The 18,017-nt window shown below is 45.7% G+C and overlaps 1 protein-coding gene across 5 annotated transcripts in view; it reads right to left on the reverse strand.

Annotated features, from left to right (window-relative positions):
• emsy (EMSY transcriptional repressor, BRCA2 interacting) overlaps positions 1 to 8,533 on the reverse strand; it is a 28,634-nt gene extending 20,101 nt beyond the window's left edge. The window contains exons 1-6 of one of the 5 annotated variants that reach the window (XM_055941840.1): positions 7,830 to 8,533; positions 6,731 to 6,839; positions 3,506 to 3,614; positions 3,268 to 3,367; positions 3,048 to 3,122; positions 437 to 612 (exon numbers count right to left, since the gene is read on the reverse strand). In XM_055941840.1, the coding sequence (XP_055797815.1) occupies positions 437 to 612; positions 3,048 to 3,122; positions 3,268 to 3,367; positions 3,506 to 3,614; positions 6,731 to 6,736 (466 nt within the window). In that variant the 5' untranslated portion in view covers positions 6,737 to 6,839; positions 7,830 to 8,533. Of the gene's footprint in view, positions 1 to 436; positions 613 to 3,047; positions 3,123 to 3,267; positions 3,368 to 3,505; positions 3,615 to 4,704; positions 4,794 to 6,730; positions 6,840 to 7,334; positions 7,803 to 7,829 lie in introns of those variants that run through there. The other 4 variants (XM_055941841.1, XM_055941844.1, XM_055941842.1 and 1 more) reach the window with 4 other exon arrangements.
• Between the last annotated feature and the right edge of the window lie 9,484 nt (positions 8,534 to 18,017).

The raw sequence follows: 18,017 nt of genomic DNA on the forward strand, positions 1-18,017 counted from the left end.
ATATATGCTCATATTTTTAAATGTCTGAGATTACACATTTTTACATAATTGAAGTAAGGTAAAAAAATGTATTCAAAAAATTCTAGAAATTATAAAATAGTCTGACAACCCTGTTTGTAAGCTTTTAAATTATATCAAATCTCAATAGTATATATTTTCCAGTGATGAAGACATGTATGTCTCATGGTATGGTGGGGGCATGTAAAATAGGTCAAGTTTGAGCACTTTTATCTCTTGAATAATTTGGCATTCAGGTTCAAAAAGTCCATTTAAATGGGCAAACACATATGGAAGGTTCAGTTCAAATCAAAAGAGGTGCTATCAAAAAGTGATTGAAGTCAAATGGATTAACCCTCAGGCTAAGATTAGGAGCAAGGTAATGTGATCCTAGATCTGTGGTTGAGAGAAATTTCCACCTTGAGCTGTCTGATCTTACCTTCTTTATTTCCTGTTTCGGCAGGCAGCAGAAGCGAAGCGTTTTGATTGGCTGTGGCGCTGGCCACTGCGTTGGCCGTCACAGTGAAGGCGGTCTGGGGGACCAGTCTGGGCATCAGCGGGACCAGCCGACGCCCCTCGATGGACCACTCTGAGGAGCTGTTGGGACCTGACATGCTTGACAAGACAGATACAATTGTCATCAAATCAAAGTTTCTTTGTCACGAGTACCGAATACAACAGGTGTGGACCTTACAGTGAAATGCTTACTTACAGGCTCTAATCAATAGTGCAAAAAAGGTATTAGGTGAACAATAGCTAGGTAAAGAAATAAAACAACAGTAAAAAGACAGGCTATATACAGTAGCGAGGCTATAAAAGTAGCGAGGCTACATACAGACACCAGTTAGTCAGGCTGAGGTAGTATGTACATGTATATATGGTTAAAGTGACTATGCATATATGATAAACAGAGAGTAGCAGTAGCGTAAAAGAGGGGTTGGCGGGTGGTGGGTGGTACACAATGCAGATAGCCCGGTTAGCCAATGTGCGGGAGCACTGGTTGGTCGGCCCAATTGAGGTAGTATGTACATGAATGTATAGTTAAAGTGACTATGCATATATGATAAACAGAGAGTAGCAGCAGCATCAAAAAAAAAGGGGGGGGGCACACAATGCAAATAGTCCGGGTAGCCATTTGACTACCTGTTCAGGAGTCTTATGGCTTGGGGGTAAAAACTTTTGAGAAGCCTTTTTGTCCTAGACTTGGTACTCCGGTACCGCTTGCCAAGCGGTAGTAGAGAGAACAGTCTATGACTGGGGTGGCTGGGGTCTGACAATTTTTAGGACTTTCCTCTGGCACCACCTGGTGTAGAGGTCCTGGATGGCAGGCAGCTTAGCCTTAGTGATGTACTGGGCCGTACGCACTACCCTCTGTAGTGTCTTGCGGTCAGAGGCCGAGCAATTGCCGTACCAGGCAGTGATGCAACCAGTCAGGATGCTCTCGATGTTGCAGCTGTAGAACCTTTTGAAGATCTCAGGACCCATGCCAAATATTTTTAGTTTCCTGAGGGGGAATAGGCTTTGTCGTGCCCTCTTCACGACTGGCTTGGTGTGTTTGGTCCATTCTAGTTTGTTGGTGATGTGGACACCAAGGAACTTGAAGCTCTCAACCTGCTCCACTACAGCCCCGTCGATGAGAATGGGGGCGTGCTCGATCCTCCTTTTCCTGTAGTCCACAATCATCTCCTTAGTCTTGGTTACGTTGAGGGATAGGTTGTTATTCTGGCACCACCCGGCCAGGTCTCTGACCTCCTCCCTATAGGCTGTCTCGTCGCTGATCAGGCATACCACTGTTGTGTCATCTGCAAACTTAATGATGGTGTTGGAGACGTGCCTGGCCATGCAGTCGTGGGTGAACAGGGAGTACTGAGGGGGGACTGAGCACGCACCCTTGGGGGGGGCCCTGTGCTGAGGATCAGCGTGGCAGATGTGTTGCTACCTACCCTCACCACCTAGGGGCGGCCCGTCAGAAAGTCCAGGATCCAGTTGCAGAGGGAGGTGTTTAGTCCCAGGATCCTTATCTTAGTGATGAGCGTTAAGGGTACTATGGTGTTGAGTGCTGAGCTGTAGTCAATGAATAGCATTCTCACAAAAGTGTTCCTTTTGTCCAGGTGGGAAAGGGCAGTGTGGAGTGCAATAGAGATTGCATCATCTGTGGATCTGTTTGTGCGGTATGCAAATTGGAGTGGGTCTAGGGTTTCTGGGATAATGGTGTTGATGTGAGCCATTACCAACCTTTCAAAGCACTTCATAGTGCTACGGGTCTGTAGTCATTTAGGCAGGTTGCCTTTGTGTTCTTGGGCACAGGGACTATGGTGGTCTGCTTGAAACATGTTGGTATTACAGACTTCACTGACATGTTGAAAATGTCAGTGAAGACACCTACCAGTTGGTCAGCACATGCCCGGAGCACACGTCCTGGTAATCCGTCTGGCCCCGCAGCCTTGTGTATGTTGACCTGTTTAAAGGTCTTACGTCGGCTACGGAGAGTGTGATCACACAGTCGTTCGGAACAGCTGATGCTCTCATGCATGCCTCAGTGTTGCTTGCCTCGAAGCGAGAATAGAAGTGATTTAGCTCGTCTGGTAGGCTCGTGACACTGGGCAGCTCGCGGCTGTGCTTCCCTTTGTAGTCTGTAATAGTTTGCAAGCGATGCAACATAAGACGAGCGTCGGAGCCGTGTAGTATGATTCAATCTTAGCCCTGTATTGACGCTTTGCTTGTTTGATGGTTCGTCGCAGGGCATAGCAGGATTTCTTGTAAGCTTACGGGTTAGAGTCCCGCACCTTGAAAGCGGCAGCTCTACCCTTTAGCTCAGTGCGAATGTTGCCTGTAATCCATGGCTTCTGGTTGGGGTATGTACGTACAGTCACTGTGGGGACGACGTCCTCGATGCAGTTATTGATAAAGCCAGTGACTGATGTGGTGTACTCCTCATGGTAAATATATGATAAATTGAGGGGCTGAAGTGTGTACTAATATGTAGTAGTAGGTCATAATGTGCATGTAGTTTTAGTATTGATCACCTTAAAGACGGTAACTTGACTTACTGATAGGCAATGGTGGTAAGGCGCTCATCATTGACTGCCCTACGGACCTCTGCACGATGACGCTCTGTTGAAATGCTGTGGGAGACAACCATACAGTATTAGCAAAGAAAGTATGAGCAATTAAGTCACAAGCCAAGTTTGTTTTTATTAGGAAAAGGGCCCCATATTTCATAGGTTCCTCTAGCTATGAGAAAAATATACAGTGACTTTGCTGGTTTACCTGAGGACTTTAGTGAGTTCTCCAAGGAGATCCTTCTTATCCTTGGTGAGGTCGCCTTGGGCTCGCAAAGCACTGATAACACCGGCATACGCCTCCAGCTCTGTTGAAACAATATGGTTTATCATTAAAAACAACTTTCAATCTGAAATAGCAGTAACATTTGGGGTTCTTTGAAAGTGACAAATCACTTCATGCATTAGGCAAGCCAGAGAGGCCGGATAAATTCAAAGGCACTTACCAAGTTTACGGAGGATTCTCTTACACTCATCCCTGCCCAAGTCAAGGAGGGTGGGCCACACCACAGGCATGGTGCCGGTCAGCTGCGGTTTCTCCTGCTGAATCATCAACTACATTGAGAGTGAGCAGAAGAGGAGAGGACATGTCAAATATGTAATCTTCTAGATTATCCATGCACTACAAATATTCATATTTCAAATAAAGTACGTTTCTCCAACTCTTAGTGTTAGGGTACCTTTCATGTACAAAGTAATGGTGGAAGAAGGTGTACTATGTACTATGTACTGATAAGTCATAATATATCAGAACTGGATAATGCAATATGGATGTCAGTAATAGAAGTTCCATATCTGAATATGGATATTATTAAACCATAAACAAGCATTGCCAGCAGCTTCCAAAACAGGATTGATACAAGTTAGTTACCTAACCTAAGCCACTGGTCTATTGTTATTAGTAAGCTTTTTCCCTGAGTTGGTACCAATTATGTGTATAAACCCTGGATTACGGATGTTATGTAATGGCCAATGAGAGGCTTTGAAGCCACCTGTCGGCCATATTGGTACTCCATCCATAGAAATGAATGGAATTCTACAGTATTTCAATCAAATGTTTCAAGGACAGAATTACATGCATTTAAGGATTTATTTGTTGTAGTGGTGACAGTAACAGTATTCTCAAAAAAAATGTGCTTTAAGTAGTATGTTTTTATACATTTTTATGTTCAGTTAACATATAATTTTGAAATATGCATTAAGGTGTCTATAATGGAATATACTTGTCAAAACAAATGTAGAATAAAAGCATTTCTATAGCTTCCAAAATCTTTATTTTGTATTATTATTATCATTCAAATCAAAGATTGTCACATGCGCAAGAATACAACACCTTAACTTGAAATGCTTACTTAAAGGCTCTAACCAATAGTGCAAAAAGCAAAAAAGGTATTAGGTGAACAATAGGTAAGTAAAGAAATAAAAACAACAGTAAAAAGACAGTGAAAAATAACAGTAGCGAGGCTATAAAAGTTGCGAGGCTATATACAGACACTGGTTAGTCGGGCTGATTGAGGTAGTATGTACATATGGTTAAAGTGACTATGCATATATGATAAACAGAGAGTAGCAGCAGCGTAAAAGAGGGGTTGGGGGGGGGGGGGGGGGCACACATTGCAAATAGTCCGGGTAGCCATTTGATTACCTGTTCAGGAGTCTTACGGCTTGGAGATAAAAACTGTTGAGAAGCCTTTTTGTCCTAGACTTGGCACTCTGGTACCGCATGCGGTAGTAGAGAGAACAGTCTATGACTGGGGTGGCTGGGGTCTGACAATTTTTAGGACTTTCCTCTGACACCACCTGGTGTAGAGGTCCTGGATGGCAGGCAGCTTAGCCTTAGTGATGTACTGGGCCGTACGCACTACCCTCTGTAGTGTCTTGCGGTCAGAGGCCGAGCAATTGCCGTACCAGGCAGTGATGCAACCAGTCAGGATGCTCTCGATGTTGCAGCTGTAGAACCTTTTGAGGATCTCAGGACCATTGCAAAATCTTTTTAGTTTCCTGAGGGGGAATAGGCTTTGTCGTGCCCTCTTCACAACTGTCTTGGTGTGTTTGGTCCATTCTAGTTTGTTGGTGATGTGGACACCAAGGAACTTGAAGCTCTCAACCTGCTCCACTACAGCCCCGTCAATGAGAATGGGGGAGTGCTCGGTCCTCTTTTTCCTGTAGTCCACAATCATCTCCTTAGTCTTGGTTACGTTGAGGGATAGGTTGTTATTCTGGCACCACCCGGCCAGGTCTCTGACCTCCTCCCTATAGGCTGTCTCGTCGTTGTCGGTGATCAGGCATACCACTGCTGTGCCATCTGCAAACTTAATGATGGTGTTGGAGTCGTGCCTGGCCATGTAGTCGTGGGTGAACAGGGAGTACAGGAGGGGACTGAGCAAGCACCCCTGGGGGGCCCCTGTGTTGAGGATCAGCGTGGCAGATGTGTTGCTACCTACCCTCACCACCTGGGGGCGGCCCATCAGGAAGTCCAGGATCCAGTTGCAGAGGGAGGTGTTTAGTCCCAGGATCCTTAGCTTAGTGATGAGCTTTGAGGGTACTATGGTGTTGAACGCTGAGCTGTAGTCAATGAATAGCAAATCAAATCAAATAGCATTTCCACATAGGTGTTCCTTTTATCCAGGTGGGAAAGAGCAGTGTGGAGTGTAATAGAGATTGCATCATCTGTGGATCTGTTTGGGCGGTATGCAAATTGGAGTGGGTCTAGGGTTTCTGGGATAATGGTGTTGATGTGAGCCATTACCAGCCTTTCAAAGCACTTCATGGCTACGGTCGTGAGTGCTACGGGTCTGTAGTCATTTAGGCAGGTTGCCTTCGTGTTCTTGGGCACAGGGACTATGGTGGTCTGCTTGAAACATGTTGGTATTACAGACTCAATCAGGGACATGTTGAAAATGTCAGTGAAGACACCTACCAGTTGGTCAGCACATGCCCGGAGCACACGTCCTGGTAATCCGCCTGGCTCCGTGGCCTTGTGAATGTTGACCTGTTTAAAGGTCTTACTCACGTCGGCTACGGAGAGAGTGATCACACAGTCGTCCGGAACAGCTGATGTTCTCATGCATGCCTCTGTGTTACTTGCCTCGCACATAAGACGAGCGTCAGAGCCGGTGTAGTATGATTCAATCTTAGCCCTGTATTGACGCTTTGCCTGTTTGATGGTTCGTTGCAGGGCATTGCAGGATTTCTTGTAAGCTTCCGGGTTAGAGTCCCGCACCTTGAAAGCGGCAGCTCCACCCTTTAGCTCAGTGAGAATGTTGCCTGTAATCCATGGCTTCTGGTTGGGGTATGTACGTACAGTCACTGTGGGGACGACGTCCTCGATGCACTTATTGATAGAGCCAGTGACTGATGTGGTGTACTCCTCAATGCCACGAGAAGAATCCAGGAAAATGTTCCAGTCTGTGATAGCAAAACAGTCCTGTAGTTTAGCATCTGATTCATCTGACCACTTTTTTATAGACCGAGTCACTGGTGCTTCCTGCTTTCATTTTTGCTTGTAAGCAGGAATCAGGAGGATAGAGTTGTGGTCGGATTTACCAAATGGAGGGCGAGGGAGAGCTTTGCATGTGTGTGTGTGGAGTACAGGTGATCTAGAATTTTTTCCCATCTGGTTGCACATTTAACATGTTGATAGAAATTAGGTAGAACTGATTTAAGTTTACCTGCATTAAAGTCTCCGGCCACTAGGAGCGCCGCCTCTGGGTGAGTGGTTTCCTGTTTGCTTATTTCCTTATACAGCTGACTGAGTGCGGTCTTAGTGCCAGCATCTGTCTGTGGTGGTAAATAAACAGCCACGAAAAGTATAGCTGAAAACTCTAGGCAAGTAGTGTGGCCTGCAATTTTTCACAATATATTCTACTTCAGGCGAGCAAAATCTAGAAACTTCCTTAGATTTCGTGCACCAGCTGTTGTTTACAAATATGCACAGACTGCCCCCCCTCGTCTTACTGTTTTGTCATGCCGGTGCAGCGTATATACATGTCGTCATTCAGCCAAGATTCCGTGAAACATAGGATATTACAGTTTTTGATGTCCCGTTTGTAGGATATTCATGATCGTACCTCGTCTAATTATTATTATGTTTTTCCCCAACAGAGGAGCACCAAATGGGACAAACTTTTAAGAAGTGATTTTCGTAGCAGGTTAGTAGAGCACTAACCCTTTTCCTATTTTTTACGCTAACCCTAACCTAACCTCAGTCTCCAAGCCTGCTGCATAAACGATCCTAACCTGGAATGGAAGTGGCGTGAAAAGAGATTATCGTACCAGAATGGCTGCGCGGGAGCTTCAAAACACCGCCCCCTGTCAGTCATCTATGGTTAATACATATCATTGGTTGGTACCTGTTGACATCCTTTCAGTAAGAGGCTTAAATACTCCTTCAATTCTACCGTCCTAATATCATTGACATAGGAAGAAAACGCATTCAGTTGCGTGGCTAAACAGTGACACTAGATAGTTAGAAGCAGCCTACGGGTGCCAAATGACTTACTCTGGTTTGCAAAACCAGCGTTAGCCTGCACAACAACATTAGCGAGGTAACGCGTTAACTACTAAATTGCGAGTGCATGACACTCAAAATATGACATTACAGCAAATAAATATATATTTGTATAATATATAACACTAAGATAAACTGTTTGCATAGTTCTAGCTACTATCAAGCATTTCAAGTTGTGCAAGCATCCCCCTGGGAGTAAGCTAACGACGTTTGATAGCTAGCTATTCGGCTAGCTGGTAGCTTTCATTCTTCCAACTTACCATGCAGTGTTGCAACGTCGTTATGACAGTACTGATTGAAAGGATCAATACATTATTACATATTAATCCAACAGAAGTTGCACACACCAAAATATGTTTTTCTTTAATGAGGATCCACCTCAGTTCCAAAGACCTTCAATTCCGCCATGATTGAACAACGTCAAAACACTTGGGCCTGAAATGATGTTGTCCAAAAATAAACCTGGATTGGATTGACATGATTTTGAAAAGTTAAGATCTAATATTGATCATTTTGGGATCTATAACCCCCTTATTTTTTCACATATGGACTAATAATGAAAAACGGTTAAAAAATAAACCCATTCAGGTATACCCAGAGACATAAATCCAAATAGGCAGTTTTTCTAACACTTTTTTTAGGACCCAATGACGTCACTGTTGACATTCTTTGTGCACGGGTTTTGGCATTGGTCGTCACTAGTTACCACAGTCACAAGTTATAAATCCCGCCCATTCATACCATTTCTCTCAAATGTCATTTTTAAACAGAGGTTGGGTTGGAGGAAGGGTTGCTCAACTCCCTCCAGCAGTTGGCGTCAAAGTCAATGAGTATCGAATTTGATCAACATCAAAAATTAATGGCTTATTTGCTACGTGAGGTTTAATTGATCAAATAGGAGTTTCGTAATGCTTAAATTGTTACGAGTGTACTAATATAATGTTACGACCCTGGGTTTATAAGCGCGGATATCGACTCTGCAGCAAAAGCATGCTCGAGCGGCAGACTCGATTTCCGCGCTTATAAACCCAGGGTCGTTACACTACTCCCTCCTTTCCTCGCGCTAGCTTGCGACTCTACGTATTACAGGAACGCGCTCACCGGCCACGCACACGCACTGTCGTGGATGCAAGGTCCGATCCCACTTCTGACACCAATGTATTGAAACAGGCAAGGAGCAGGTCTCGAACCCTCGACATTTTACATTACATTTTAGTCATTTAGCAGACGCTCTTATCCAGAGCGACTTACAGTAGAGTGCATACATTTTTTATTACATTTACATACTGAGACAAGGATATCCCTACCGGCCAAACCCTCCCTAACCCGGACGACGCTATGCCAATTGTGCATCGCCCCACGGACCTCCCGGTAGCGGCCGGCTGTGACAGAGCCTGGGCGTGAACCCAGAGACTCTGGTGGCGCAGGTAGCACTGAGATGCAGTGCCTTAGACCACTGCACCACCCGGGAGATAGACCGAACTCCAGCGCGCTATCGACTGTGCCGCAAAAGCATGCTCGTGCTGCAGACTCGATATCCGTGCTTATAAACTCAGGGTCGTTAAGTAGGACACGTGACACTATGGCGACTTTGACAAAAAAAAACGTTATATCAGAGAAGCATATTCATGCCATGAGGCTAGTATCATAGCGTCTCTCCGTTGAAATCAGGCGGTTGACGTCAGCAACCCTTATTGAAGATTAAAAAATTGATTACGATAATGAGATATATCCTTCACTCCAAAGAAAGGGTAGGCGGGAGCTAGACAGCCCGCCATGCTGCTTTGTGGACAATGACTCCCATTGTGTGGAGAGATGTATATTGTCTGTATATCCATCACAGGAGGTTGCAGGAAGCACCAGTGACGAGATAAATAAAAAAAGTGGTCAGATGAAGCAGATGCTAAGCTACAGGACTGTTTTGCTAGCACAGACTGGAATATGTTCCGGGAATCTTAGGGCATTGAGGAGTACACCACATCATCAGTGACCGTATGTACATACCCCAACCAGACGGATTACCAAGACGTGTACTGCGAGCATGCGCTGACCAACTGGCAAGTGTCTTCACTGACATTTTCAACCTCTCCCTGTCTGAGTCTGTAATACCAACATGGGCACAGACCACCATAGTGCCTAAGAACACTAAGGTAGCCTGCCTAAACGACTACCGACCGGTAGCACTTACGTCTGTAGCCATGAAGTGCTTCGAAACGCTGGTCATGGCTCACATCAACACCATTATCCCAGAATCCCTAGACCCACTCCAATTTGCATACCGCCCCTACAGATCCACAGATAATGCAATCTCTATTGCACTCCACACTGCCCTTTCCCACCTGGACAAAAGGAACACCTATGTGAGAATGCTATTCATACATACCCCAACCAGAAGCCATGGATTACAGGTGTAGCAGTGTGATGTTGTTCCCCTAGATTACGCACCAAATTGCACACAAGGACCAATTCAAATAGGCCAGGTCAAGAGGGGATGTTAATAATCTGATAATAATAATAATAATTCAGTGTATTTTTTTATTTAATTACAGCTGCATAGCTAATGTTTTTATTTGGTGTACAAACACTTTTTCATACCAATATTGTACATACAAGTGATTGTAAAAGTTTTGTATATTTTGGTTTGGCCCATCGCGGGTTATCTGTATCCCCATACCACTTTATCATTCTCTTTTGCCTGACCCTCGGCTAGCAAGGTGCCGGATAGCTGTGACTGCACCAAGGGTAACGTGTGTGTTGTCTCTTCGTGTGCAGGGCAAATAAAAAGATTTCAACGAGCAGACCATCAGTTGTGGCAGCGTCTTCATTAAGAATTACACAACGCAGAACGAACCACGCTACAAACTGGTGCCGCGACCTGCCGACTGGTTAGCTCAAGCTGACCACCGGAGCTGTGCATGTGGAGGAGATGCGCGACCCGCGCATGCGCACTTGTTGATGGTTTGCTATAAGTGAATGTATACTGTAAATAGTGAAGGTGAATGTAGCATATTCACTAGATAATTGTATTGGCGTTTATTTGCATGTTTTGAGGGAATTTGTTTATTGCATTTTTTTTTTGTATTTGTATGCAGTAAATTACATTGTAGTTTAGTTCTCTATTGAGCCATGGAAGACTCTCAAGTCCATAAGATGAGTTATGCTGGCGATTTTGGTGTGGTTAGTGTGGGTAGAGGGAGGGGTGTCCATGCATTTACACCATTGGTACAGTCAGCTCCTGGGAGTAGAGTGGCTGCTAGTCCTGAGTTTACAAGCACTGGGAGGGGTAGGCTGTTTACTCCACCTGACCAGGGTATCCCACCTCTGTCTCTTGATGTACCATTGTCCCCAGTCCTCAGTAATAATGGGACACCGAGTCAGCTTAGTGACCTTATTAAGCAGATTGGTTCAGAGATAGGAGAATCTATCAGAGCGAGTTTACTGCAGCCTGGGGCTTCAAGTCTTTCTCCTGCCCATTCCCCTGACCAATCCCAGCAGTTTCCCCTGCCTCAACAATGTGGGTCAACTTTAATTGATGCGTCCAAGCTGAATCTGGTTGTGAAGTCAGAGGTTAGTGCTCCACCTTTCTTCAGGGGTGATGGCTCAGATAAGTACTCTGTCCTGGAGTGGGAGGAGCTAATGGGAGTCTACCTAGAGAAGAGGGGTTACACTGGGTCTGAGAATGTTGGGGAGGTGATGTCTAGGCTCATGGGGAGGGCACGGGATGTGACCAAAGTCTGGATGCGTAACAACCCTGTTGTCACAGATGTTAAGGCAGTGTTCAGTGTTCTCAAGCAACACTTTGGGGATACTGTCTACTCAGGTATGCCATTAGCTGACTTCTATTCAATGAGACCATATGCTAATGAGGGTCCACTAGATTTCTGGATTAGGCTTAACAAAGCTGCAGAAGCAGCTGAACAGTACCTTGTAAGTGAGGGTAGAACCTTGCCCAATCAGTGCTCAGAGTTGGCAGTCATGTTTGTACGTAACTGTCCTGATAAAGAGTTGGCCCAAGTGTTCAAATGCAAACCCCTTCGTGACTGGACAGCCAGTGAGGTACAGGATCGTTTGGATGAACTGTTAAGGGAGCGTAAAGCATGTAGAACACAACTTTCACAGCAGGTGGCTGCTGTCTTCGACTCCCCCCAGGAGGAAGTGGATCCTGAGAGCAGACCTAATGTGTCATCTTTTTCTCGATGTGGCCGTGAACCAGAACAGGCCCAATCTGTATCTGAGGGTGGGACATTAGAGAAGGTTTTGAGTATGCTAGAGAAGGCTCTTGTCAGCAATACTCAGTCTGTGAACAGAGGGCCCCGTAAACAGTTCCCCAAACGTGAGCGTGAGTGCGCTGTCTGTGGAAGCACTAATCACTGGACCAAAGCTCACTGTCAGATGCACCAGCTGTGTTTCAAGTGCTTCTCTCCTGGCCACATGAGCTTTGACTGTAGTGAGACTGGGAAGCGAAAGAGCCCTGTATGTGGGCAGACTGGCAGGTCTCAGGAAAACTAGAAAGTCTCCATTCTGAGGAGGGCAATGTGAGGCAGTCTAATTTTTCCTCCACTGATGATGATATCCAATCTGTTTATTCTTATTTTTGTGAGTCAGTACCCAAGAACAACACAGTAATTTTTCAGAACACAATGAGAATTTCTCAGAATGACAGTTTGTTTTACACCACCGTGCTAGTACAGGATAAAGTTGAGCTGAAGGGGATGTTAGATAGTGGGTCCATGGCTACTACTCTGCGCGCAGATATTGTACCTCGGTTGAGGGAGGCAGGAGTGGTAGAGGGGAACTTTCTAGCTCCTTCAGACATCATACTGGTGGGTTGTGGTGGGACGCAAACTAGCCCAGTGGGCATGTGTGACTTGAAACTACAGCTTTATGGCTTCAGTTATGTAGTCCCAGTGCTGATTGTAGATGGGCAGGTTGATGAACTCATTGTTGGCACTAACGTGTTGAAGTCTCTGATTAGACAGTTCAAATCAAATGACAGCTACTGGCAGGTGGTGGGTACGCCAGGTCCCTCTGGACAGTGTGAGGACAGCCAGTTCCTGCGTCTCCTATCAAATCTGGAGAGATGGAGAGGAGACTCCATCCCAGATAAAGTGGGCACCATTAAGTTGAAGAGGGCAGTAACGCTCCAACCCATGAGTGAGCATCTTGTGTGGGGCCGCTTACCCCCAAAGACAAAACTCTCTGTGGGCAGTACTGTTGTTGTCGAACCCAGCACGTCTCGTTGTGTGAATCGACACATACTAGTAGGGAGAGTAGTTACGCCTCTGTGGGGGGATGGATGGCTCCCTGTGAAGATTGTGAATCCAACAACTTCGCCAGTTACCCTGAGACGAAATGCTAAAGTGGCAGATGTGTACCCTTGTATTGCATTGGAGGATTTTGATGATGTCAAGCAGAAAGCTGCTTACCAGAACGTGGCAAAAGCACAATGTGACAGCTCACATGGCAGTCTTACAGCCAAGAGTTCAGTTGATGGCAGTGTAGTTAATGGAAACAGTACACTGAGCAATCTTGGACTTCAAGGCCTGTCGGTTGAGGAGTGTCCAGTCTCACAGTTCTGGAAAGACAAACTTGTCGGTTTAATTGAGAAGTATGACACGGTGTTCTCTAGACATAGCCTGGATTGTGGAGAGGCAAAAGAGTTCTGCCATCGCATACGGCTGACTGATGACCGCCCATTTCGATTACCTTATCGTAGGCTTTCTCCAGCTGATTACCAAAAACTCAGGGAAACACTGGATGATATGGAGGAAAAGGAAATCGTCAGAAAATCCAGCAGCGAGTATGCCTCACCATTGGTGCTGGTATGGAAAAAGAATGGGGACTTGCGTCTATGTACTGACTTCAGGTGGTTAAACGCCCGCACAGTGAAGGATGCTCATCCCCTGCCTCATCAGGCTGATGTACTGGCGGCGCTGGGAGGTAATGCCTTCTTCAGCACAATGGACTTGACATCAGGGTACTACAATGTGCCACTGCATGAAGAGGATAAGAAATACACTGCCTTTTCCTCTCCTTTAGGTCTGCACGAGTACAATCGTTTGCCTCAGGGCCTTTGCAACAGCCCGGCTACGTTTATGAGAATGATGCTGACCATCTTTGGGGACCAAAACTTTCTAAGTCTCCTTTGCTATTTGGATGATCTGATGGTTTTTGCTAAGACGGAGGAAGAGAGTCTGCAGAGACTTGAGATGGTTTTCCAGCGGTTGCAGGAGCACAATCTTAAACTGTCTCCGTCTAAGTGCAAGTTTTTGAGGAGGTCTGTTAAGTTTTTGGGCCACATCATTTCTCAGGAGGGCGTAGCCACTGATCCTGCTAAGATTCAAACCATTTTGAATGTGACTGAGAGTGAGATGATGGAAGCTGATGGTGTCACTCCGTCTCCTAGCAAAATCCGTTCTTTCCTTGGTATGGTAGTATACTATCAACACTACATTGAGAATTGTTCCATGGTTGCTAGGCCATTGTTTCAGCTGACTACAGGTCAGAAGAAGCCTAGGAGAGGCAAGGGCAGAAAGAGGCCTGGTCCCTCTCGCAGGCTCACTGCTGCAGACTGGACTGCCGAGTGTCAACTCGCTTTTGAAGCTTTGAAAGCAGCACTAGTTGACCAGGCACTGCTGGCTCATCCAGATTTTTCTCAGCCATTTTTGCTTTCTGTTGATGCATCTACTAGTGGTTTGGGAGCGGTACTATCCCAAGTGCAAGATGGGAAGGCCATAGCCAGGCCAATAGCTTTTGCTAGTAAATCTCTTAATCATGCACAATCCAAGTATCCTGCTCACCGGCTGGAATTTCTAGCCATGAAATGGGCCATTCATGATAAGTTCAGCCATTGGCTGCGAGGGCATAAGTTTACGGTGTGGACCGACAACAATCCACTCAAATATATTCTTACAAAGCCGAGACTTGATGCATGTGAGCAGAGATGGGTTGCAAAGCTGGCACCTTTTGATTTTGATATCCAGTACATACCAGGGCCCAAGAATGTCGTTGCTGATGCTTTGAGCAGAGAGCCATTTGTCCGCCCCAAAGTTCTGCACCGACTGACAAGAATTCCATATGATGTCCTGCTGGAGGAAGCCAGAGGTCTTCGACTGGATGATGTACAAGACATGTTCCGTCTCTCCTGTGAGCAGCCCGAGGCTGGCTGTGGAACGTCTATGGCTCCTGGGAGTGAGTTGAGTAGAGCTGGAGACAATGTCAGTGGGTTGGTTTCCTGTGAAGAGGTGTCTGCTGTCCTCCAAGCCCATCGCCGATGGGATGATGGTGCCACAGTGAGGTCCGTTTCACATGTGCAGCACCTTGAGAAGTTGATGTCCATGGGTCAGAGCCCTTTACCTGTCCTTACACACAAGGAGCTGTATGATAACCAGTCACTGGATCCTATCATCAGCAGAGTAATGTTCTTTGTAGATAGAGGCCGGCGCCCATCTAGGAGAGAGCGAGTCTTTGAAGCTAAAGAAACAGTTTATACTCTAAGACAGTGGGGGAAACTCACCACGCGGTTAGGGATTCTGTATCGTGTCTCAAAACACCCAGTGAGTAAGAAGAAAATATTCCAGTATGTCGTACCTGTGTCTTTGAGAGGCCTTGTGTTGAAGGGAGTTCATGATGATGCTGGTCATCAGGGTCAGCAGCGCACATTGTGGCTCACGAGACAGCGGTTTTACTGGGAATCTATGGAGAAGGATGTCAAGGAATATGTGGCCCACTGTAAGAGATGTGTGTTGAGTAAAGCACCTGAGCCTGAAGCAAGAGCCCCACTTGTCTCCATTGTGACAACGGCACCTTTAGAACTTGTGTGTATTGATTTCTGGACTGCCGAAGATTCAAACAACAAGTCTATTGATGTGTTAGTAGTGACTGATCACTTTACTAAGCTGGCCTGTGCGTATCCATGTCCAAACCAGTCTGCTAAGACTGTTGCTCGTGTTCTCTGGAATAATTTCTTCTGCATTTATGGGTTCGCTGATTGCATCCATTCTGACAGGGGTGCAAACTTCGAGAGTTTACTTATTGCAGAATTACTTCAGTTATCTGGTGTTGAAAAGTCCCACACCACACCTTATCATCCCATGGGTAACGGTCAAGCAGAACGTCTGAATCGCACACTGGGTGGGATGATTAGAGCTCTGCCAGCTAGGTCTAAGGCTAAATGGCCTCAGATGTTGAACACATTGACATTCTCCTATAACTGCACTGTTCATGAGACTACTGGGTTTCCACCCTTCTTCTTGATGTTCGGACGCACCCCTAGGTTGCCGGTAGATGTTATGTTTGAAAGTGTGCTGTTGGATGGGGACACAGTAGATGTGGATAAGTATGTCCAGTCTCTGGGTGAGGATCTGAGAGAGGCCATGACATTGGCCCAGCAGCATGCCAGTAAGCAACAAAAGAGACAAGCCGAGGTCTACAACAGACGGTCTAAGGGTCACTCGGTGCAGAAGGGAGATAGAGTTCTACTTGCTAACAAGGGGGAGAGGGGCAAGAAGAAACTGGCTGATCGCTGGGAGAGTGTGGTGTACATAGTGGTTGCAAAGAACAGCTCACTGAACACATATCGTATCCAACACCCTACCACTGGACGCATCAAAACTGTGCATAGGAACCTGATTATGCCAGTCAACTTTCTGCCTTTACCTTCGTGGGAGGAACCTGAGGGTCACGGATCTCTATCGAGTGGTGACGTGATCTCTGAGATGTCTGCAATGTCCAGCCAAATGGATGGGAGTGACGCCAGGACTGTCCACTGGGTAGCAGGCCTTCCTGAGTCTTCTGGGAGGATACTCCAAGAGGATGGTGAAGTCCCGGCTGATGGAAGTGAGGTGGAACAACCGTATGAAGTCCCCTTAAGTGAGGTGTGCTCAGCAGAAGTGGACCAGAGAGATATCCCCGAAGCCTACAAGAGTTCTGATTGTGAAACTCCATTCAGTGTGGATGATGTTACCTTGGTTGAAGATGCTTCGTCAGTGTGGTCTGTGACAATCTACCAGGATTCTGATCAGTCGTCTGACACTACTAGTGTTGAGTCGGTAACTGAAAGTGTGCTGGCTCCGGAGATGCGGATCTGTAGTACTCCCCATCCTGAGGTTAGACCTCTGAGCAGGGTTAGTGCTGTCTGTGACATTCCTGCTAGGTTTGTGGGTGAGGGTGTTCGGACTAGACTGGGTAGACTTATTAAGCCAGTGGATAGGTTAATCCAAACTATGTCTACACAGGAAATGAAACAGTTCTTGTTTTCTCAGTGACGGTAGGATATTGCCTACCTTTTCTTTTGTAGGAATGTAGGAAATCTAAGCATGTCTTAGAATGATTTGTGGGTTTGTCTAATATATTTGACAATTCATGTAACTTTGTGTGTAGTCCATCGGCATAAAATGTAAATGGCATTTTTCGTATACGGTTGAATAAGGGATTAGCTACCCCCTTATTTTTCCTAATCCTTCGCGGGATAGCTTTTCAGCTGATCGACCATTTGTGGGTCTAGAATTAAGGGACTACACTGGGTTACTCTGTCGCCCTGTGGGTGTGAATTTTTTTTTTTTCTTTCTTTGCTTTGTTACCTTTGAGGTAATGTGTTTTGTTTTGGGTCTATAATCTAGTGTAAAACAGTGGGGGTGAATGTAGCAGTGTGATGTTGTTCCCCTAGATTACGCACCAAATTGCACACAAGGACCAATTCAAATAGGCCAGGTCAAGAGGGGATGTTAATAATCTGATAATAATAATAATAATTCAGTGTATTTTTTTATTTAATTACAGCTGCATAGCTAATGTTTTTATTTGGTGTACAAACACTTTTTCATACCAATATTGTACATACAAGTGATTGTAAAAGTTTTGTATATTTTGGTTTGGCCCATCGCGGGTTATCTGTATCCCCATACCACTTTATCATTCTCTTTTGCCTGACCCTCGGCTAGCAAGGTGCCGGATAGCTGTGACTGCACCAAGGGTAACGTGTGTGTTGTCTCTTCGTGTGCAGGGCAAATAAAAAGATTTCAACGAGCAGACCATCAGTTGTGGCAGCGTCTTCATTAAGAATTACACAACGCAGAACGAACCACGCTACACAGGCAACATCCGCAAAGAGCTAAAGGCTAGAGCTGCCGCTTTCAAGCGGGACTCTAACCCGGAAGCTTCTAAGAAATCCCGCTATGCCCTCCAACTAACCATCAAACAGGACTAAGATCGAATCGTACTACACCGGTTCTGACGCTCGTCGCATGTGGCAGGGCTTGCAAACCATTACAGACTACAAAGGGAAGCACAGCCGAGAGCTGTCCAGTGACACAAGCTTAACTACTTCTATGCTCGCTTTGAGGCAAATAAAACTGAAACATGCATGAGAGCATCAGCTGTTCCAGAAGACTGTGTGATCACGCTCTCTGCAGCCAATGTGATTAAGACCTTTAAACAGGTCAACATTT

This window comes from Salvelinus fontinalis, chromosome 13 (genome assembly GCF_029448725.1).
Source record: "Salvelinus fontinalis isolate EN_2023a chromosome 13, ASM2944872v1, whole genome shotgun sequence".
NCBI classification, from domain to species: Eukaryota; Metazoa; Chordata; class Actinopteri; order Salmoniformes; family Salmonidae; genus Salvelinus; species Salvelinus fontinalis.